The sequence below is a fragment of the Lathamus discolor genome, chromosome 9 (genome assembly GCF_037157495.1).
Source record: "Lathamus discolor isolate bLatDis1 chromosome 9, bLatDis1.hap1, whole genome shotgun sequence".
In the NCBI taxonomy this organism is placed as follows: Eukaryota; Metazoa; Chordata; class Aves; order Psittaciformes; family Psittacidae; genus Lathamus; species Lathamus discolor.
Genome location: NC_088892.1, coordinates 18,061,542 through 18,085,349, shown reverse-complemented (window position 1 = coordinate 18,085,349; position 23,808 = coordinate 18,061,542). Strand labels below are relative to the sequence as shown.

The 23,808-nt window shown below is 37.2% G+C and overlaps 1 protein-coding gene across 11 annotated transcripts in view; it reads right to left on the bottom strand.

The window, feature by feature from the left end:
* The window catches only part of PCDH11X (protocadherin 11 X-linked), a 490,320-nt gene that overhangs the window by 423,764 nt on the left and 42,748 nt on the right, over positions 1-23,808 (bottom strand). For all 11 annotated transcript variants that reach the window (XR_010614873.1, XR_010614874.1, XM_065689610.1 and 8 more), the window contains exon 2: positions 17,357-17,940. Coding sequence is in view for 9 of the 11 variants with exons in the window: in XM_065689610.1 (XP_065545682.1) it covers positions 17,357-17,896 (540 nt within the window). In the remaining 2 variants the exon portion in view is untranslated. The remainder of the gene's footprint in view (positions 1-17,356; positions 17,941-23,808) is intronic.

Sequence of the window (23,808 nt, the reverse complement as noted above, 5' to 3'; positions counted from 1 at the left end):
AAATCTTAAAATTGTAATTGATACGTAGGTTTATGAGCTGTTATACCCAAGAACATGTTCCTTTCTAAGAACAAGAACAAAACTCCAATTTTACTCTAGTTGAATATGTTTGTGCTATTTCTCAGACTTATAATCGGTGATGAAATTGATACAATTGATTTGCAACAAAGGAAATAAAATTATGCATATTAAAATTGCATGTTTACAGGGGATACACCAAACACTCCTCATTCCATTCCAGCTTTTCTGCTCAGTTTTTGTTCACTGTTTATATTCTCTAGTAGCAGTCAGTCTTGAGTATTCACTATAAATTCTGTCTAATAGGCAGGGATTTTATTCTCCAAGAACAAAAAAAATGTAAAAAGAAAACAGAGAACCATAGAACAAAAGAAGCCAACACTTAAACATGAAGAACATCAACTTCAGGAGGTAAATATAATATCTTCTGTTGCAATGATCTAGTTAAGTCACACAAAGAAACATATATCCTCCAATAAACTATGAACTATCTATCCTCTGAGGCTGAAAGAATGTCCCTCACAAAAAATGCATAGAACAGTTAATCTCAACAGCCAAGTGGATGATAGCCATACTCACAGGAAAGCTAACACCAGAATAAACAGAATGGCTGAAGTATTACTTAGCAATATGACTGACCTCACAAAACTGTACTATTCCAGAAAAAGCAAGTTAGGCAAAGACAGTTACTGGGCAGAAATTTCTTCAACCATTTGTGTAATCCAAACTAGAGGCAAAAGCGAGCTTTCCCAGCTCTGCATCCACCCAAAGGTCTTCCGAGATTAATTCAACCTCTGTCCTAAACCAGATGTTCCCAAATAATAGTACACATGCTGTTTGCGGTACAGTAAGACTTTATAATACACACACAAAAATTGGACCTATGGCCTTGTACTTAGTTAAAAATATCAACAGCTTCCGGGCAACCAACATGATTTCAACCATCAAGGTCTCAGTGTGCAAACAAAAACTGAGAGTTCTTCCTAGATTCTTCATAACTACTCCACTATGACAACAACCTCAGGTTGAAGAACCACCACAAGGCCAACAGAATTAATCTTGTTTTGAGACACTTTCTAACAAAGACAGCATCTCTCAGCTACACACAGGTTGGAACCAGGAAAATGGCTGTAAGAAAGCACCCTCTGGACATAATATGTTCTCAATAATTCAATGAGAAGCTTAGCCTTTATATTCTAAAGGCATGATACAAACAACTGAATCTACCCAACCAAATCTATTCAAAGAAATCAACCTAAAAATCCAGCATAAACATGTTAACTCATGTCCACCAGCTAGGAAGCTGACCATCAGCAAGGAAAATACACACACCTCAAACAATTTAACATTCCCTAAACAATTTTTAACATAGACATAAGACTTAGCCTAAAATCTTAACTTCTACATTTAATTTCTATTTCTTTACTTTCATAGGTTTAATGTTAACTTTTAATGTGTTTAACGTATTGTTAGGATCTTGCGTATTAGTTAAGGGATTAAGCTATGAACAATAATTCCATTTGTCACGTTGATGAAGCAGTGAGTTAAATGAACAGCTGATTCCGAATTGAAGATTTTTTCAGGCACGTTACTATTCTTAAAACATGCCTAGGACATTCTATCAATAACTACATCTGTGATTAGACGTCAAATTCACAGATACAAAACAAGTACTCTCCAAGAAAGGACTGAGTCATTTTGCTCATAGAAATCTGCAGTACTGATCACTACACCAAAGTAGCTCCCATTTGCTACACCAAGTCACAATTTAGAGCACTATCTCAAAAACCTGAAGTGACAGTATAAAACAAGTTGCTAAATTTGTGAAGCATTCTACCTACAGAGTCAAAACTCTACTTCCACCCTCAATTAACTTTACTGTTACTGTAAGAGGTGGCCTACTGTGAATGTATGTGGAATAATCCATCACAAAATGAAATTAAATCTGGTTTGAGATTCAGCATTATGGCTTAGAACAAAACAGGAAACCTAGACAAAATTAGTGAACGTAAGTACGGCAGCTGAAATGACAGAGCTTCCAAGAGGGCTGAGCATTATTAAAGTTTTTCCTTATTATGCTCTTAGGCACAATCTGATTAGTTCCAACAGCTGCCCAGCAGGAAAAGCCAACCAGTCATTCCACAGTAATATGCATATTAACATATCTCTTTTGTTTTCAGTGATTTCAGAGCAAGGTAGCACACAGCACTATGGCATGAGTTTGTATATTTTGATTTATATGATATTGAGTATTTCAGACACAAACCATGTCAGAAATTCCTGATCATCACAAAGTAAATTACTAGCTTAAAACCTTTTCTGATGGATAAATTTGTTCCACCCACTAGTATACAAGAAAAACACAAAAACTAGGAGGGGAAAAAAATCCACTGTGCATAACTTAAATTAGATGGGGTTTTGTTAGAGGCAGTGAATAACAAAAAGCAATTTTCTTTGTTACCTAGCCCAGGAAACTCAGTAGCTGGTAGTGTATGCTATGCTGAACTTCAAACTTCAGAAGCTGCTCAAAACAGCTTCTGAAAGACTTCACTACCGCTTACAAGAATTCTTCTGACATTATCTGACATTAGAAAAGCAATAAGAAGGGTGGTTTTACCATTTTGTCTAGCCCTATGTTAGACACAATTCTGACACATACAGAACACACACGCACACACACTAAATATTGGGAAACATTTCAAGTCCGGAAGCAAAATCTTCAACCAAATACTGAATTATAGTCTCATACATCAAATAACTTAAAAGTTATTATCAAAGCTTATCATTAATATGGAAGCATCTCAATCCCCTGGGTTATAATTCCACACAGGTAAACTCACTTAAAGAGCCTTGGCTATTCTTCCAGTTCCTTAACACAAGAAAGCTTTGGAGAGGACATTATTCCTTAAGTAGTACAAAGCTTTCTGCCACTGTGTAGCAGAATAAATTCTGCTTCTATCTCTAACCTTTACTTCTTATCTTTGCTCAAGAATTTAGGTATTTGAAATACAGACCAAATTAATTTTATTTCTTGGCCTTTCTCAGGCCAAGTCAGTAACATTCACGTCACTTGGCTGAAAGGAAACTGAGGCACAGAAAGCAGAAGTCGCTCACTGACAACTATTCTACAGACCAGAAACCAAACCACGAGCCAAATCTCACAGTTCAGTGGCCCTCTAAGAGCACATTGCCAAGAGTACAGAATATATGCATTACAAAAAACACTAAAGCACTGACAGTACCAGTTTAGATAGCATTACAAAGCGAGAACAGGATTTCAAGTCAACATACCCTTTTAGAAAACTGCCTAGGCAGTTTGAAAGAAGACACCGCTGTTTCTCATAGAGCATAGCTCTAAATAACAAAAAACTTTTATTCAGATTGCTCATTTTGTAGATAACTCCAAAAGTTAGTAGAAAGAATGATACAACTCATCTTTTATAGAAGTCATGAACATTGTAAATAGTCATCCTGCCATCCATATACTGCAGTAGTAGAAGACAGACCATTGGAATGGTTTGTATCGTTTCTGTTTTTTTTATTTACACTCTTTGAACATTTTTTTCCCTTCATTATGATCAAAATGCACATTTTTGCCTCTAGGAGCCCACCCTCACAAGCAGCCTTGAAAGCAAAAACCACAACAGAAACAAAATAGATTCTATTGCTGTCCACTGCTGCCATTGTTTAGTACTTCACAGAAACAACCAGGCTTGGCAGAGGTAACTACTTCAGACTCTGAAATCAGAGACAGGTTAAAAATGGAAAGACAGAAGTCCAGCTAAGCATCGTATGTAAAGGTGCAGAAAAGGTCAAAGTCTTAACACAATGCACTTCAGTGCAACACAGATGGGAAGCAGTAAAGTTAAATCATTTATGGTCTATTTGTAAGACTGACTTCCCAGTTACAGTATTCACACTTTCTGTTGGATTTCCATTGACAAAGGTCAACTCACCAATGGAAAATACTAATATGTAACTGCCAGAATACGGGTTTTTGAGGTTACATGGGAAACACGGATGGGGAAAAAAACCAGAAGTTATTACTTTGTTTATACCTTTAAATGTGCTACAACAAATAGGTTTGAAAAGTCCCTAGTGGAAATGAGGGCAAAAATTACACGGCAGTGGTTAAAACGAAGAGGAAAAAGTACTCTCAAAGTGAAAAAGACATATAATATCCCATTCTGAAAGGCACTGAGGAAGATCCTGACTCAAAAGAAAAAGAAAAGGAATGAAAAAGGAAAAAAAAAAAAAGTCAATTTGCTTGATAAAGCACAGAGAAAACACTACAATTATTTGACTTTGGAACATCAGCAATAACCAAAGCAGTAACACACATCACATTAATAGAGCCAGCAATTATTGCACAATGTGAGAAAAATGTATTTCAATACTGACAGCTGATGACTCAGAAATCATTCCTTTTACCAATGTTTCTTTTTGTTTCTTTAAAATTGTCTGAAATGCTCTTTGCTACATCTCCCAGCTTCAAAAGCTCTGCAGGACTTCCGTGTTCAGAGCAATTATATTTCTGGGCTAGAGAATATAAATTACTTTGTAATAAACTTTGGAATAAAAATAACCATACTAATGCACTCAAGTGCCACAACCCATGACTGACACTTGATTTACATGTATTCCTTGATAGCTAAAAGAATGTCATTTTAGATTTGCCTTTTTCTCCTCCTGAAAAGAAGCAAAACACTACATACAGTGTATGCATAGTAAAAAAACCTACAGTTACTTAAATCTCTCTCACTAAATTCCAATATTTGAAAGTTAAAAGTAAAATTAAATTCAGAACACAGTATCATTATAAAAGCTTTTTTAATATTGTGTGCTTTATGAAAAATAAATCAAAACTGCATCTCCTACATGCAAAACATAGTTTAAAAATGAAATCTTCATCCCTTCCAAACATAGAGGTCGTAGAAAAGTGACCTGGACAAAACAAAAATCTGAAAGTTTTACGAATATGATCACTGACATTTTCCTTTTCTTCACTGAAGATTTTTAAATATCAGTTTGTTTGGGGTTTTTTTGTTTGTTTTTTTTTTTTTGTCCCTATGTATGTGAAAAAGCATTATTCATAACTTTGCATTTTTAATAATAATAATGAGAATAACTTTAGGATTTGCAGGCAGTCTGCTGGAAACCTAATTCAAGGTTATTTGTGATAAGTCATCCAAATTGCAAGAAAAATATGTATTCCTTCACCCATTACCATAACTAAAAGAAGAAGAAAAAATATCCTCACAAAATGATTCTGAAACTAGAATTACTTTGGAGCCAAAAAAATTTTTACACTCTAGACAGCAATAATTTGGACAAAAAATAATGGCCTTTAAATGTAATACGTTTTATGCTTGGCTGGTGATAGCTCTTGCTACCTTTAGTAATAATGTTCTTTTTTAGTTATAAATGAGTTTAGTCACAAACTTTCTAACTGAGAATATTACCAAAACAATAAAAACCTGTTGGATACATTGGTGATGATCAAGCAGAAAACCAAAGGCAGTTTCACTAACACAGTTCATAAACAAATGGTCTGAATGTCAGAAACCTATGTCAGGTCATTCTTTAAAGAATAAAAATAATTTAAAATAAAATAGGGGCCAAAGAGAAGCATCTTTATTTACAGATCCTGACAGTGAATATATAAAGTACCAGCACAGTGGCAGCAAACTCTCAGGGTATTTTGAAAAGGCTCCCATCTCTTTCCTCTCTGACATACAAAATACCGAGTCTTTAAAATATTATACATTTTGAGACACTGAAGATTATGGGTGCAGTATAATTTGACCTAAGTGCACTGTTAGCAGGCTGCCAGAATAAAAGATGCTCCATATATAAACCTGCTAAATATATGTAAATACACAGGCCAAGCCACAATTGATACTTCTATTGCGGCTGAGAAAAAGTTGCAGAAGAGGTAATTTGTTAGCACTGCTCTCCCTACAAGATACGGGATAAAATTAACAGCCAGAAACTTGAAAGCCATATCTGATGCCTAAGTTGGGGTGGGGAAGAGATGGGGGAAAGGACCTGATCCATGCAAAGCAGTCAGGAGAGATCAATTCTCAACACCACAGGAGAGAGAGAGACAGAGCAATACGATGACTTATCAGAGTCAAGAACAAGATTTTACACCGCTCGTTGGACAGCTGCAAGTTCAGTGTGAGTCCTGCTACATTTGGGAGCAAACAATGGCTACCTTGTTGGAATGACACACAGACGAGGGAAGTGTAATAACAACAGCAAACAGGAACATGCAATAAAATATGAGGCCCACAAAATTCTTGCAAGTTGTCTGTAAATCATCATCAAGTGATGAAAGCTGAATCCCTTGCTCTTCATCTTTACACTTTTCATTACACTGTAAGGCACTAAGGGTGTCTCAATAAATTAGGGAAGAGCAGTGATGTCTTCGACTTCACCTGAGTATTTCAGTGGCAAATTTGCAGCTCATTTCTATATACAGATTTCAAAATCGCTCTTACTTTAAAAATTATATCTCTGGGTTAAAAACTCAGCAGGAGCTGCTTTACATTGATAAAAGCATTTACTCCTCAAAAATGCTAACAAATTTATTTAGTTTCAGTACTGTGAAGGTACTGATTTTCCTAAGACTGAATTTCAAAGTTAGATTGTCCCAAGGAAAGCTAATGATAACTGCAAAAATTAAGATGTCCATTTAGAATTCTTTTACTTGCATATATTTTTAGATACAGCCTCCAGAAAGAGTGTGATGTGGAGACAGTGCACATTCTGCTTTCCTAACTCAAACTAGTTCTCAGAGTAGAGACATAACACAGGAAATCTCAATGCAACTGTAACAGCAAAATACTTTGTAGTGATATCCTATTAAAATTGTTGTCTTTCTGCCTTCATCTTTTAGAAAGGAGAAAGCAGAGGAAGTCAAATCAAATATAAATAATAGTTTCTTACCCTCTGAAAGTGAGAAAGATTTTATGGCAAGTATAACAAGGAAAAGTTCAAGACTCAAGGCAGCTACTACAGAAATCAAATGAAGCCTTGACAAAGTGACCAGTAAAACTCAATCACAGCTTCAGTTTTAACATGTAGAGATCTTCCTAGAGAATTTCACTGTCTGCACTCAAACTGTTTAGCCAATAATTTCTGCAATTAACTGGTGGGGGAGAAAAAAAAAAAAGATAAAATCTCATCTTCAATGATTCTTCAGTGGTTTTTGAAGTATTTTTAACTGTCTACATTCACACACTTCATAAACCCTCATCAGTCCCTAATCCTCTTAAGTCAGACTTCAGCTTGTAACACTGATTTGTTTCTTTCCTCCAAGTAGCTCACACAGCTATCTGAAACCAAATAAGCACACTGAAAAAAACCCCTGTGCTCCAGGTAACCAGGTCCAGCATCTAAACCTACAGGAAAGAACAAAAAGAATCTTTAAGTATACCGTGGCTTATGTAAAAGCTTCAGATACCTTCAGAAAGCTCAGTTAATGAGTGAGCTTACTTTAAAAGCTGTAACACACAAATGACAAAAGGAAAACACTACTTCTGCTATTCATTTTTCATCTGTACATAAGTCATATTGTTGACATTACAAAAGTTGGCAACCTGTGAAGTTTTTAAAAGCACTCATATGAATTAACTGCTTTTGAACTTCACATTTCATACTTTTCTATACATTTGCCTCAGAGGTGCATTACATTGCCATGGCGTAGTAAACATAGAACGTCATCCTTCACATGAGGATACTTCAGTGTCACTGCTTAAGAATACAACGCACTTTTTGCAACTTTGCTTGACACTGCATGTTTGTAGTTCCAGTATCATGCATACAGGCAAAACAAACTGTAAGTTGTTTATTGAGATATATGGTGGGTTTGTTACTGCTTTTATTGTGGTTTACTGTTATTAATGGTGTAGTTGACCATTTCTTTACATATAAATGAAACTAAAGTTTTAACTTTATGTATTTTGAGAAAAGATTAATTTCTAAGTGTTGTCGACACACTTTGTTTCCAGAGGACTAGTAAACAAATCCTTAGTTTACTATGTTCAGAAAGCATCACCACATCTGTGTTAACTAGCATACTGATCTGTCTGGACATCAGCAAAAGATAATATTCATATAAAATAGACAAAGTGAAGATCTTCATTTGACAGATTTGTGCCTTCCAGCTTGAGTCTATCATCCTTCCCACACAGAGACATGCTAAGTTATACATTATTGTTTCATGACAGCTAGTGTGAAAAATCAGAGCCTTGAATGCAAAAAGATACACCAACTTGTCCCTCACCCTAACTCACTGAACTTACCATGCCTAGAAGCAAGACTTTCCTCTAGTCTTCACTCAATCCCCCAAAGCAATGTCAGGATAACGGGACCTGACAGTTTTTACAGTAATAATGCCATAAACCACCCTAAAGGAGCCTTGTATCAACAGCAAGAAGCAATTACCTTGACTGTTGACTCACTACCACCAGTCACTAGTAGAGTTTTATCTACTCAGAGACACTAACCCACAGCTGTAAGAATGCAAATCAGATATTTTCCCTTTAAAAAGTAGCTGCAGTGACTTTTTCAAGACACTGCTCACAGATGCCCACTTATCTGTGCAGGTCTCTCTATACAAATTACTACTGAGCAGTATTTTAATTCTACTACAAAACATTCACATAAGGAGCATATACTTTGATATTTTGTAAAGTAAAAAAAAAAAAATAATAGTCTTAGGCAAAGTTAATGTGAAGATGATTTTTGAGGTAAAAGAGCTATATAAAGAAAACAGGATTTGGGTTGGACATTTTTAATTCCTTATGTTTCTGAAGTTAAAAACTGTTAAACAATGAGAAGAGAATATATTTCACCAGATGTCCAAGGATAATGTCAAACGTAAGGGATAAGAATTCTACCTACAAATATTTACAGTTTCTGCCTCAGCCCACCTTTCAAGTTTTCCTGTAATTATTAATAGAAAATAAGATCAAAATGAAAGTTATCTGTCCCTTTAATATATCTGCAAGTGAGCTTTTCAAGATTTTAGGATGTCTCTTAGCATTCATAAGCATTCCTCAAGTTTCTGTATCTCATTTTTGTCTTATTCCAGGTCATACCATAGTTTCCATAGCCCCAAGACTACCTGACCTAGACAAGAGAAATGGTAGTAGGGAAACAATTACTTTTCACCTAAATTGAAAGCTGGATTAACTCTCTATTCCATTCTATTCGAACTATTCCTCATTACTTCAATGTATCTTCCATGTCATAAGAAAGCTGATAATGAGAAAATTCTGCACTTCTTTGATATTAGAATTTATTTAACATTAAGAACTTTTACAATTTGCAATACTAACAGATTTTTCCCTCCCTTCTCTCAAGGGCAACATAATGAGTTACCTAAATACATCCTGCCCTAAGTCACGATACCTGCACATAGACTTTCAACTAATACCTGAACCTCCCTACAGCTGGAGACTAAGTTTTAAATGCCCTGTTGTGCAGCACATTACTACCTCATGGGAGAATAAAAAAGCCACTAAATTACTGGAAAGGTAGGTGCATTAAGATTTAACAGAAATCTGCAGTGGGACTTAAAAACCTACAATCATACATTCAGGTAAATAAGTTTTACAAACAACATCCGTTTGTGAAGTTGGCCATCTCAGCAAGTGGTATCTGTACATATTCACATCACTGCTGAAATTCTTGACACTTCAGATAGTAATTATCCACATCTTGGTGGAAAAGACAAAGAGAGAGAACCATGAAGAGAGAGCTTCATGAAAAAACTGAAGCTATGTTAAAACATTAAAAAAAATACACTGATCTTATAGTAGTAACAGCCAAAGGAAAAGATGTTTCAGTGCTGACCTAATCCCCACTGCCACTGTGGGCTTAGGGGGAGCACTCAGCATCATTCAAAAGACAGCCTGTCTGTCGTACAAAACCTCTCTCTTCTAAAGGGCAGCTAAAAGTTACCTTAGAAAGGCAACATGTCCAACTCTCCATATTTATTAAATTACAAGCACTTGTAGCTTTGACCTTAGAGTTTGACTGGAGTACAACTCCAGAGGAAAAAAAAAAAATCCTTAATCTATTTTTGAACTCCCTAAATCTATTATGTTGCCCATCTACACTGGCACATGAAATGGGAAAGAAGACACAGTACTTTTTCACAAATATGTGAAGTATAATCCATATAAGCCATTACAATGAAGATGGAAGTTAACCTGTCCCACAAAGTTAGGCTGAATTAAATCCCAATGCTAATTCAATTAAAGGACTGTGATGTAAGAGAAACAAGCCATTCCCCCCATCCAAGCAAACACTCAAAATCTCTTTCTAAGCTACATGTCCATGGGGGGAAAAGCAAAATAAACCCCAACACTCAAATATTTTTTTAACATGCATCTTATTCTCACCTTGTATGTAAGTTATTGCTGTTGTCTTAACAGGAAGTCAAGAAATCTCCTACCTCAATCATGTATTTTTTTGATTATATAAAAGTCTGTAAAATTAAAATTCCTGGGATCTTGAACACTTACCTTTTATAATTCAGCCATATGTCCCTTACACGGTTAACATGAAGAGTCGCTAATAGAAATTAGAAAGTGCAAAAATATTTTGCTGCTAGTGGGCTCCCACAAATTTACAAAGTTATTTTTGATAACATGAGAGTGATGAACTTGGAATTTATCTCACCTTGTTTGTGTCTAATTGCAATATTCAGTAAGACCTGACAATATTAATAAATGTCTGTTTAGATGTAGAAAAAGCTCTGTCTTGGCAGTTCTTTTCACAGAGGGCAGATGTCGGTAACAACAACCCCAGGCTTCTTGTGACCTACTTGAAGGGCCAATATACCACTTCATTGTCCTCCCATGCTGCTGAAGTCTAGACAGACAAATTACCCACAGTAATTTCAGTATGACTGACTGTCGGATGCTCCCCCATTCAAACATGGTATGAGAGTAAAAGTGAGGGTGAATGCTTCATCTTCCATTTGAAGGCATGAAAGCATAAAAAGAGGACAGAAGACATTAAGTTCAAGCAGCTGATGCTTGGGACAGTGAAAACGACCTGGTGATCACCTGTGTTAAGAAAACAGGTCTGTGTCTCTGTGCACTGAGTCTGCACAGACATTAGCCATGCTTTCTTCCTTTCTGTGTATTGAACCACTCAGTATTGATGCAACATTAAAACACAAACAGGTCATAGAAAACCTTGTTTGTCCTCCTCCACTGTTAGTGGTTTTGACTATAATATTTGTGCCACTTTACAATATTATTATCAACAACGATTTCACTACTCTTTCTCATTCAAATTTAACTACAAATCTGGTCTTACTCTATAATTTTGATTTAAGTACCTTCCTAGCTTTCACAGAATCACACAGAATCACAGAATCCCAAGGGTTGGAAGGGACCTCAAAAGATCATCTACTCCAACCCCCCTGCAAGAGCAGGGTAACCTACAGTACATCACACAGGAACTTGTCCAGGCGGGCCTTGAATATCTCCAACATAGGAGACTCCACAACCCCCCTGGGCAACCTGTTCCAGTGCTCTGTCACTCTTACAGTAAAAAAGTTTTTCCTGATGTTCACATGGAACCTCCTATGCTCCAGTTTACACCCACTGCCCCTTGTCCTATCACTGGACATCACTGAAAAAAGCCTAGCTCCATCATCCTGACACCCACCCTTTACATGTTGGTAAACATTGATGAGGTCACCCCTCAGTCTTCTCTTCTCCAAGCTGAAGAGACCCAGCTCCCTCAGCCTCTCCTCATAAGGGAGATGTTCCACTCCCTTAATCATCTTTGTGGCTCTGCGCTGGACTCCTTCAAGCAATTCCCTGTCCTTCTTGAACTGAGGGGCCCAGAACTGGACACAATATTCCAGATGCAGCCTCACCAAGGCAGAATAGAGGGGGAGGAGAACCTCTCTTGACCTACTAACCACACCCTTTCTAATACACTTGTCCTGGGTTTACCAGGAGCCGTTTTGCTCCTTCTTAGTAACTGGTGCAAGCTCTGTGTTTTGACTTCCAACCTGGGAACAGAGCTGATAACACCGATTGTTTCTAATTGGTGTTAAGTAATGTTTATTCTGGCCAAGGACTCTGTGAGTCTCATGCTCTGCTGGGGATGAGGGGAGGCCGGAAGGAAGCAGAGACAGGACACCTGACCCAAGCTAGCCAAAGAGGTATTCCATACCACAGCACATCATGCCCAGAGAGGGAACTGGGAGTTACCCGGAAGGGCACACGCTCTCTTCGGGGGGGTCGAACTCGTTCGGCGGTGGTATCGTATTCTCTTGTTATTTTCTCTTATCAATATTATCATTGGTGGTAGCAGCAGTGATTTGTGTTATACCTTAGTTACTGGGCTGTTCTTATCTCAACCCGTGGGAGTTACATTCTCCTGATTCTCCTCCCCATCCCTCCAGGAGTGGGGAGGGTTGGGGGGGGGGGGGGGTGTGGGTGTGAGTGGACGAGCTGTGTGGATCGGTTTAAACCACAACAACACCCTAGGATGCCATTGGCCTTTTTGGCCACAAGGGCATATTGCTAGCTCACGGTCATCCTCCTATCCACCAGGACCCCCAGGTCCCTTTCCCCTTCACTACTTTCCAGCAGGTCAGCCCCCAACCTGTACTGGTACATGGGGTTATTCTTTCATTTTGCATAACATTTATTTTCTTCCATTCTTATTTTCACAAATAGTTCTATTAGTTACTTGATCCAGAATTACTGTGAGGACCACAAATAAACTATCTGCAGAAGCAGGCTTGAAATATGATGACTTGCGATCTCCATCTTCCATGGCTCTTGGAATTAGTAGACTGTACCACAAAGAAGGGGAAAGCTTCTACTGAAAGACATCACAAGTGATGATCTAGAGTAGCAAGAGATAACTCTCTTCCTCAGAGGCAAGACTGACGTGTTGTGAGACTGAGTAAGAATCTATTTTGTCAGATTACAGAGGTATGAACTGACAGCTACAAAAAGATTATTATATTATTCTAAAAGGAATGCACCAACTGCTTCTGATAAGTAAATACAGTAAAATTACTGTAATAGGTAATAAAACTATAATACTAAAACAAATCTAATTTCCCCCCAAACTGCAACAGATTAAAGCAATAACCTAGTAGTACACAGGATAAGCTCACAGAACAAACTGCTCTGCTCCTGTAAGCATAAAGTTCTGCTTTCACTCAAGTTGCCTGCTAATTGGGTACTGCTGCACCTACGCAACATCTTGTGTATATGCTGTACCTAGTTGACAAGCAACTCTAAGTAACCAGCAAAAAGAATTTACATGAAATCTTTTGGAAATATGCATGTAACTCCACATTACAGTGCTCCGACCTGGAATTCTATTCAAAACCTGCTCTGAGAGAGCTACTCCTTTTCATATCTAAGAAACCAAAGAGATGCCTCATGCCAAAATCTTCATAGTCAAACCAGAACTTACAAGTCTCACAGGCCTCTAAATGCATTAATGAAGTTATACTAATTATTAGCTTGCCTTGAAGTCAAATATAAGTGTACTGAGCATGATTAACAACAATATTTTTAAGAATGTGGTGGTATTGCCGGACACAAATGTCCATTTTACATCAATATGTAAGCAATATGAACACCTTGAAGAGGTGAACAAAGACCTGCAGGCTTAGCTACCTACCAGGGTTAAAGCAGAACATTAGTATTTGTAGATATATATATGCTAACACTGCTTTCCTTAGAACACCTCTTAGAATTTGTCCTCCACAAAACTTGCAACGAAGTCTCACAAGAAGAAATGCAGATAATAGATAAAACTAGTCTTTTTAGAGTTCATGCATTTCAAACAGTGTATATTTGAATCACAGACAACTGGAAAGTTCTAAAGTTGAAACACCATGAACCAGTGACAGATAAATAAGTTAATTTCCACTGAGGTACATTTTCAGAAAATGAATGCAAACAAAAAATGTCTGGATGCTGATTGATGTGGTAATTAAAAGCTCTCTCTTTCACTAAAAAAGTCAAATCCCATGTTAGTAAACTTCCAAATAATACAGAACCAAAACACAATAATACCTTTTTTACAATATTTTGCTTTGGTTTTTTTCTATTTATAAAAGACTTGTAGAAAGAGGCAGGGGATTAGAGTAATATGGAAGTCTGTCATATAGTTAAAAGTCTTTATTATTACCTACTTTGCAAGTGAAACTTAACGCAACAATTGTATGCAACCTTTTCTGATACTTTGAGAGAGGCAGCAGAATAAGTTTAACAAAGTGGGGAAACACTGTAAACACATGAATGTTACCTTCCCAATGAGATACAGAGTTGCTGAAAATGTGTTAAAAACCTACATTCAGCGGAGTCTGTAGTGAGTTTATTCCTTTTTATAAACAGTTATAGCAAAAAAAAAAAAAATTATCTTTCGACAAAATAGGTCTGGCTCCACACAGGCAACAAGCACATTTTAGATTTCACTTTATAAAAAAAGTTTAGCTAAGTGAAGAACTCTCTCTTCATGGCACAGCTTCTCAATTTGCTGTTACTGTCTCTAAGATACTGAGCAACACATTTTCCTCTGTTGCTGCACACATTCTTAAACATCAGCCTTTGTGCTTCTACAACAAAGTGACTTGCATATCTCATCTCCCACTCCTCTGCCATCCTTCAAGGATGCTGCCCTGCCCATCATCTTATCTGGTGCTTCTCAAAATTCCCCACAACACTGTCACATTAGCCATGCTAGACTCATCCTGTTCAGAAGGCATAACAGTTTTGTGTGCTGCAGTTTCCCCACTTTTCTATCTGCTGGTTGTAAAAGGAAGGAAAAGGTCAACACATATCAGAAGCCAGAAGGCATTCGTATCTTCAGAGCATACCCTAAAAAATAGCACGGGATAATGCACAAGAGCAGCATTTGGGGAGAAAAGACAAGCAATGCAATTCTAGTGTGCCTGTCATCCTTCCTCTTAGTTGTTTCGGTATTACCCAGGAAAGAATTCTCAGGCATCACCACTCTTTCTTTTTCATCTCCCTATCCTTCCCCAGTGATGGATACACCTTTATGTATGCTACATTCCCTGCCTGCTCACCAGAATTTACAATTTCTCTCTCCCTCTCATTGTATGATCACTTTTGGTATCAACATTGTAAAAACTACCAACGGAATAACAACTGGACATTATGATTCCAAACAGTGTCTAGCTGTCATAAACCACTTCTTGGTTTTACAGATACTTTCCAAAGCATGCAAAATTGCTGGCTTATTTAAAGGCAGTAGATCCATAACTCAAAAAGTACCTGATCAACAGGCATGCAAGAGAAGGATGCAATTAATTCATTTAGAAGAACTGTCTGTAGGGCTGTGACTTAACATGTTATTTTTGTTGCAGCACACCTAGCACAATAACTCAGAAGTTCCAGCCATACCAGAGGGTGTTCATCCTCATCACCTTTCCTTCCCTCTTACATGGCAAAAGCAGTTTTTCAAAGACACTTGAATAAACATGTAACTGTGTTTCTTACTTCTTTCCCTTCCCTATTTCAAATACCAATTTTATTTTTTACAGTTATTTGCACATCTCTTGGTGAAAGCTGGTGCTCTGGCACATCATCTCATCTCACATGAGATCCTCAGACAAGGCCTTACACCCTACACCACTTCTGGTACAGAGCTGTAGCTTGCATTTTACATGCGCTCCCACTTGTGCAATACAAATATGCTATCATTCTGCTGACCTGTTACATTCTGTTTCTGAACACACAGTCCATAAATAAACCCACTGCTATTGCGGTGAGCTGAAAACTGTTGCTCACTCAATCCCAGGGACTCCTGATTTTGGTGGTTTATTTTTGATATTTTCCTAGAATAACAGCACATTTCTCTCACATATTAGCTAACATTCCTCTTTCAGACTATGTATCATTTTGCCACATTTTGTCTGTAGCCCTAGCTTTTTTATTATTTTCCACCCCTGCTGTTATTTAATACGCTGCTTATTCATTCCCATATTCTCAAATACCAAATAAGGGAGACTGCCTCCTACTGGAAGCTTCTGGTTAGTTACCTAACAAAAACCAAAACACCACAACACACACTGCCTGCACTAAGTATCTCCTAGAAATTTAAAAGCATTAAAGATCTTACTACAAAGCCCTCGAAACTGATAGTAAACTCTTGAAAAGTTTTAATTGCTCGACTACCCTGCAAGCAGACAGATGGATATGGGGATTTTTATATTTTTTATAGCTAACCAGAAATGCCCCATGGGATGCAGTTTACTGAAAGAGACTTTTATGTCTTTGTCACTGGTTAGAATCCACAATGTCACAACTACTTCAGGTTGTAAGCAATTTAAAAGACCTAAATTAAGGCAGTGCCTTAGTTTTATTAAATTGCTAGTAAGTACTGATATCAGTGAATAGTAGCTGTCAAGTCAATCAAGCAATATATTGTCCTATAGTCTATATTCTTCCAGTCAGTAACAAGGGTACCAAACTGGTAGCTGAGCAGCCAAACCACCCAAGAGTTCCCGATTTCAAACCAAGGAAGTGAAGATTTCAGCTTCCCACGTAATAACCCAGCACTTTCAGGGTAAGTTACTTTCTTGTTCTAAACTCTCTACTTGAGTAAACTCAAAAGAAAGCAATCTTTTTTTTAGCAATCACACACTCTTTTATACCTCAGGTTCACATGTTACTCTTTTGTTCCCTAATTGCAGTTCTCCTGTTATTTGCTGGGAAGGGTGAAAGAAGCAAGAATATGAAAGACCTGCTCTTGCAAGGCCATTGGCACTGCTATTCTTGCATTCATGTGTATCTTTGACTTCCTCCAGACCAGATATTTTGCCTGCCCAAACATTACAAAGCTGTTTAGACACATGGACTCTATTTCGTTCTGGAATGGCTCATCAGTACACAGATGAGCATCACATCTCATATGCTTCTGCACTAAGTTCTACTGCTCAAATCTAGAAGTCATGGAAGCAGGAAACACAAACACAATGCAAAATGTTGCCACACTTGCCACTGCCATGTTGTGGCAATAAGAACACATTTTTATTGGTCTAAGATGACCATTAGCCCAAACTCACAAACACTCTGAATGCTGGTGGAGAGTTCATGCATGTTTCAGGGTATTGTTACACAGACAGACAGAAGATATGACACCCTAGAATGGATTCAGGGGTATAGATTAACACTTTAAGACATGTACCTGCAGCGTACCACTAATGTGGTAGACAGCTTTGTGTTTCTAGTGATTCATGAGTCTTGCAAAATTTCTGGGAAGGCAGTAATGCAGAAAGTAACATACAAGAATGGAAGAAACCCACCTTAAGTAATTCATAATGTTGAATACCATTCACACCAATGTCAGGATCGATGGCAGATGGGACAGAATAGCGAGAATTAATTGCTGTGTTTTCAGGGATAGAGATGTTAATAACTGTTGAAGGAAAGAGAGGGGCATTGTCATTTATATCCTCTATTAGGAATCTGATCTTAACCAGTCTGAAGACTTCATCAGGCAAAACAGCAACCTCCACCTCGTAAAAGCAGCGATTCTCACTAAAGATGCCAGAGCACAGCTTCTCTCGGTCTATGCGGTTTGCAGCTGTGAAAATCTCACCCGTGTTCTCCTCCACCCGTACCAATGGCACATCCCCAGTCTTATACACAAGCTTGAACTGCAGGGGTGAGGACAGGGGCACATCTGGGTCCAGCGTTAGGTTAAGATCCTTGAGCAAATTGCCAATGAGGACATTTTCAGGCAGTTCTTCCCGCACGGTGTAATTCTTCTCCTGTGCGCCAGATTGCAATACAATACAGGCTAATAAGACTGCCAAGAGGTAGGTTCCAGACAGCAAGTCCATCTCCAGAATGACTAATGAGTATTCGTGCAGAACACCAAGAGCAGCTGAAAAAGGAATAGAAAGAAAAATAGTTCAAAATTTACAGAATATTGTGTTCAAGGGATGGAGGCATGAAAGCAGTACTTCCCCAATGGCAAATAACCTGACATGTTTGAATGTCAGTATTCTTTACTATTAGTAAAGTAATATTTGATTTAACAGCCATTCTTAAAATTTATACAATTTCTTGCACTTTTTTTTTTTTTTTTTTTTTTTTTTTTTTTACTTAAAACCAGTTAGCAAGAATCTCAGAACCGGATCACAGTGAATGAACAAATAAACAGAAAAATCCCTATTTCCAGCATGACACTTAGCTTTGCACCTTAAGAAAACCTCTTCCTTTACGACATCTGCCACATGGTCTTCAATTCCTTGTTTCCAAAGAAAAAAGTAGGTAAGAAGTTTGCAAACAACCATGTGCTGAAAACCCAATATTTTTATACCTCATGCTCAAAGACAGAAAACCAAAAAACACTTTCACCCAAGTACTGCACTGACAAAATTATGTAATGTTTGTTAACAGCAAAGAAATCCAGCTATTTTTAATACAGGAACTTAAAATGGCAAGAAAAAAAAAAAAAGTTATCTAGATGGAGTCTGGTGAACTTTAGCCAACAATGGGTGGAAAACCTAACACAGGGACACTAATCCAGCAGTCCCTTTCTTACAGAACACAAGATCCCATTTGATCTTTAGAAGTAAACATAAATACTAGTGCTCAATTTACTGAAATTTGGATTATGCATCTAAAGTGCACAAATTCCAGAACAAAAGGAGAACAATAAAACATTGAAGTCTTTGATGTAGAACTGAAAGATATTTTTCCCATCAGGAAGTGTAAACTTGTAACTCTTGTTCCCCCACTGCCCACCATATTGACAATCTCTACCTGGAAACTTGTCATTAATTTCCAAAACAGAAGATTTCCTTCCTTCCAATTGTGTGTGTGTGTGTTGGGTGGGGGAAGGGGAAGAGGAAATAGACTGCAGCAGTAATTTCCCAAAGTACTCTGAGATACAGAGATACCTCTGAAGTGAGATACACATTTGTTCTGGCCTGAAGAAAATTTTGTACTTTTCAACCTAATTTCTGAATCACAGTATATTCTCCTCTCAAGATAGTTAACAATCTCAAGAATCATACAATCAGCTAGGTTGGAACAGAACTTTAATATCAACTGCTCATCAGCACTGACAAGTCCGCTACTAAACCATGTCACCAAGGGCCTCATCTACATGGGTTCTGAGCACATCCAGGAACAATGATTCCACCACTGCCTTGAGCAGCCTGTTCCAGTGCCTGACTATGCTTTCAGTGAAGAAACTTTTCCCAATATCCAGCCTAAACCTTCCCTGGCACAGCTTGTGGCCCTTACCTCTTCTGTCACTTGTTAACTTGTTACTTGGGAGAAGAGACCAGCCAAGAAAGAAAAAAGTAGAAAGTAAGTAAGTAGATTGAGATAATCTAGAGGTAGACACATCTATCTATGTACCTATAGCCTTCAGGTGAAAACTTTTAGAGAAAAACCACACTATTGAACTCCATGTATAGAAAATGCCACCTTGCCTAATCTTTGCATAATTCTACCTTTCCAGGATTTCAGACAACCCAGGATGGCATTACTGCAAGGTAGATGCTCAAGAGTTGCACCACAAATTCATTTTTTTAGTCAATGAAATTTTAGCTGATACCAGTTTAGCATCTGTTTCAAATCCACTTGCACTGACTCATCCACATTCTCTTCATTGTGCAGGTAAAAATGTAATTCTTTGCCTGTCTTTTCTGATTTTATTCTCCCTGTCATAGCATAGATTGATTTACTCCTGCAGATCAAGTTGGAGTGGTTGAAGAAATCACTGAAGCCAGTAATTATCCTCACCTGTTAGTTACTGCCTTTCAGCACTACTACTTTCAGGGCAATTTAAATTAAATCATTTGACTTTGCAGTGAAACACATTAGGAACAATTAATGTTGCTATTCCATTTAAACTCTGCAACCTGCTTTTGATTGGGAATAAGTAACATATAAAGAACAATCCAAATCTGCAAAGGTGTATCCTTCCACGTCACCATGATTTAACTGTAAAGCATTTTCTGGTTTTATGATTATATAAAAGGAGCAACATGAAATAAAAATCCAATCCTGCAAGTCTTCACTTATGAAAAAAGGTATCGCTCACTGGAGTAATTCAATTAACCTGAATGAAATTGCTGACATGGATGAGAAAGGAATATGCAGTTTATGTGGCAAAGTTACTGCATTACATGCAATACTTCAGTAATTCATTTACTTATTTGCAGTACTTTAGTAATTCTGTATAAGGCACAATACAATACTATACAGACACTCAGAAGTGAAGAGTGTACTGTAAACACATTTTATAAATACATTATATTAACCTCTTAACATGTAAATAAGGAAGTCACAAGCAGATTCTGATTATCATTAATGGTGACACTATGATAGCATGAATTGAATCAAAAAACTGCGGTGATATTGTACAAATAGATTGACTATGCCTACCAGGATGCTGAGGACGGACTCTCCATCAGGGACCACAGTGACAGGGCCAGGGGTAATGGGTTTAATCTTAAACTGGGGAAGTTCAGGTTATATGTAAGAAGGAAGTTCTTTATTGTGACAGTGGTGAGGTACTGGAACAAGCTGCCCAAGGAAGCTGTGAACACTCCATCCTTGGCAGTGTTCAAGGCTAGGTTGAATGGAGTCTTGGGTGACGTGGTTTAGTGTGTGGTGTCCCTGCCCATGGCAGGGGGTTTGGAACTAGATGATCTTAAGGTCCTTTCCAACCCTAACTATTCTATGATTCTTTATTAAATGTTGTATTTCTGTAAATACATCTCCAACAACTGTCACTCCACCGAAGTCCCCCTGTACACTGAACCTGCAGAAAGCTCTTCTTTCAGCAAAGTACCTCTTTGTATCCACTACTATTAGAATAGATGTTTACACGGTTTCAATGCAAAACACCAATAATGAAGAGTTCATATTTCTACATTCCCCTCAAAATAAGAGTTTCAGAATGCTAGCATGTTCCATGTATACTGGAACACACTATTATGCCACTTTTTCATCTCTACCAGAAGTTAAAACTGAGAAACAAAAGGGGAAAACCAACCAACCAACCAAGAAGAAAACACACAAAAACCTCTTCACAACCTGATGTTTACAGAGTATTATTTTAAACTTATAGTTCATTTGAGGGAGACAAATAAAAAAAAAATTATACATAAATATGAACCAAATTCCAGTCCTATCCCAAATTCTTCTGTGACAATATTAACAAAAGTATCCCCTATAAAGTACGATATAAACAAAATTTATAGTCCTGTATATACACCTTCCAAATAAATAATCTTACACTATTAAAAAAGCCTTTTGATTACTTACCAGGTTATTAATGCTATACTGCTTCTCTCTAGTTTTTAAGATACAAGGAATTCCAGTCACACAAATATTTATTTTACCTATCAAGTTTTACAAAGCAATTGGAGAATTAGTATAGAAATCAGTCAAAAGAGTTCATGACAAACTTTTCTGAATCAGTTCTGAAAGTTGTGATAGTACCTGTAGATTATTTATATTACAAATAACTTCGAAGAATTCCTATATCCTGTTTTAACTGCAGTGGAGTTTCTAAAGATTATAAAATAACAGCAGGACTCCTAGGAGGTTTCTCACAGAAAGTACAGGGTGGAACTTCTTAGCATTACATTACTATATTTCTTTTTGACATGAAAAATGTTTCAACCAAGCTATTGAAACTTTTTGAGTAATACTAAATACATTAAAACATAGAAATAATAGAACACCATGTTAGAGAAGTACTAACATGATGACTTTTTATAGTGTCTTTTACTGCCATAGATTTGCCTGAACTACAGAAGTGTATAGACATAAATCAGGTAGTGTTACAAGTTTTACCAGAAAACTGGTCTCAAAGTAGATACAACAATGACTTACAACTCTTAAACTTCTGTAGAATCTACTATTTTAAAATTATCTTTACTTGTCCTTCTAAACCAGGACAGTTCTGAACCTCTGAAAACTATTCTAGAGCTGTAGACATTTAAGGAGGGGAAAAAAAAAAAAACAACCAACCAAGAAAAAAAACACCCAACAGAACTCAAGTTTTCTGCTTACACACACAGTGGAATATATTACCCCATGGGGAAAGTGTTGTTCTTAAAGCAACTTATTCATATAGTCATCACTGTACGTTGCCTGTCACTTGTGGCCATAGCACAGGAATACTATGGCAACAGCAGTATAAATTAAAAGCATGAAGTACTTTCTCTCAATCAAGCATTTTCATTAAAAACACATACAAAAATCAGAGTATTTCTAATGACATACACTATTTTTGTGTGTCATATATGTCTTATGCCATAGATGCACATAACAAAATGGGAAAGCAATATAAACACAAGTTCCAAACCAAAAGACAAGGCAAACGGAAAATGGAAATGGCAGTCAGACAAAAGTGTACATTAAGAGAAATTGTCAGGAGAGCGTGTGAATGGTAACAGATGGTGGTACAAGTTACAGATTAACTCAAACAAAATAAATATACAAGAAGGAAAAAAAGAATGGAAGTGGGTAGAAAGGCAGTCACAGCGAAGTGTGGAAACAGGCTTTCTTGATGACTGGGGTAGAGTTACAAAAGTATAGAAGGCTAAAGAGAGTAGTCTAACTCTAAAGGGCCTCTAATCAGCTCCAGCACTCACTAACACTTTGAAGGCAGTAAAAAAATTATAAGAATAAACAAAATTGTTTAACAGAAGGTAACATGAAGCTTGCCAAGCCATTTTCCCAGCTTTCAAAAGAATGCCTTGATACCTGTACTGCTGACTTCGGTAACTAGTCAGGCAAATGGTCCAGATGGACAGAATGCAGAGTAGGATGGGAAAAAAACTTGACATTTGTTCCTTTTTGTCTATCTATGCACGTAAATATACCTGCTTTTCTGTCTAATATACTAAATATTAATGGCACAATTTAAATGTTATCATTGTTCATTACTATCTTCATTTAGCACCTGTCAAGTCATACCTTGAACAGTAGACAGAATATTAAAATTTTTACTGTTTACTGGAGTATGATGCAAAGAATCTGTCTGTTCTTTACACACAAGGCTCTACTGTGTCCCACCCGAGTCAGAATTCCTGTAGCTTATTACAAGACTCAACGGCTATTTCTTACTTAAAAGGATCACACAAAAGCAGTACATGTGGTAAAAGAGTTCAGGTACTCGCTCCAGCTGAAAAAAACACTTTCTTGATACCAGGGTTCAGATTTCATTGACAGTAAGAATAAGTTAACACATACTTTGTTTCATTTAAGTAAGTGGCTCATTTTGGTGCTGGTTAAGTTTTGATCAAAAAGGGAGAGGCTTAGAAACATACAGAGTTGCTGCCTGACAAGGCTTCCCTTCCTCTCCCCACCCACCCCTCTTTTTGAGGCCAGGCACAAATGATAACAACAAAACTGAACTTATTTTCACACTTCATAATGTTTCAAGCCTAAGTTATTTTGCAGCCATCAGTATTTATCCACAGTATCCACTCCCCACGTGGTATATTTTATGATCATATTCAAAGAGAAAGACCTACCTCAAAGAGAAACAGACAATTTGCTATATTATGAAGGCTTTCAAATTCTCTCCCTCATATGATTTTACTCTGAATCTACTAAGGGGCTGATTTATTCTTCGATCTATTTTTTATTAGCATGATGGTACCGAGTTCAATGAGGTTTCTTTAATCTGATTTTTTTTTTCAGTGATGAACAAAATGAAACTGGAAACTCTTATCATGAGGACAAAACATTACTCCACATCCATTTAAGTTCACAA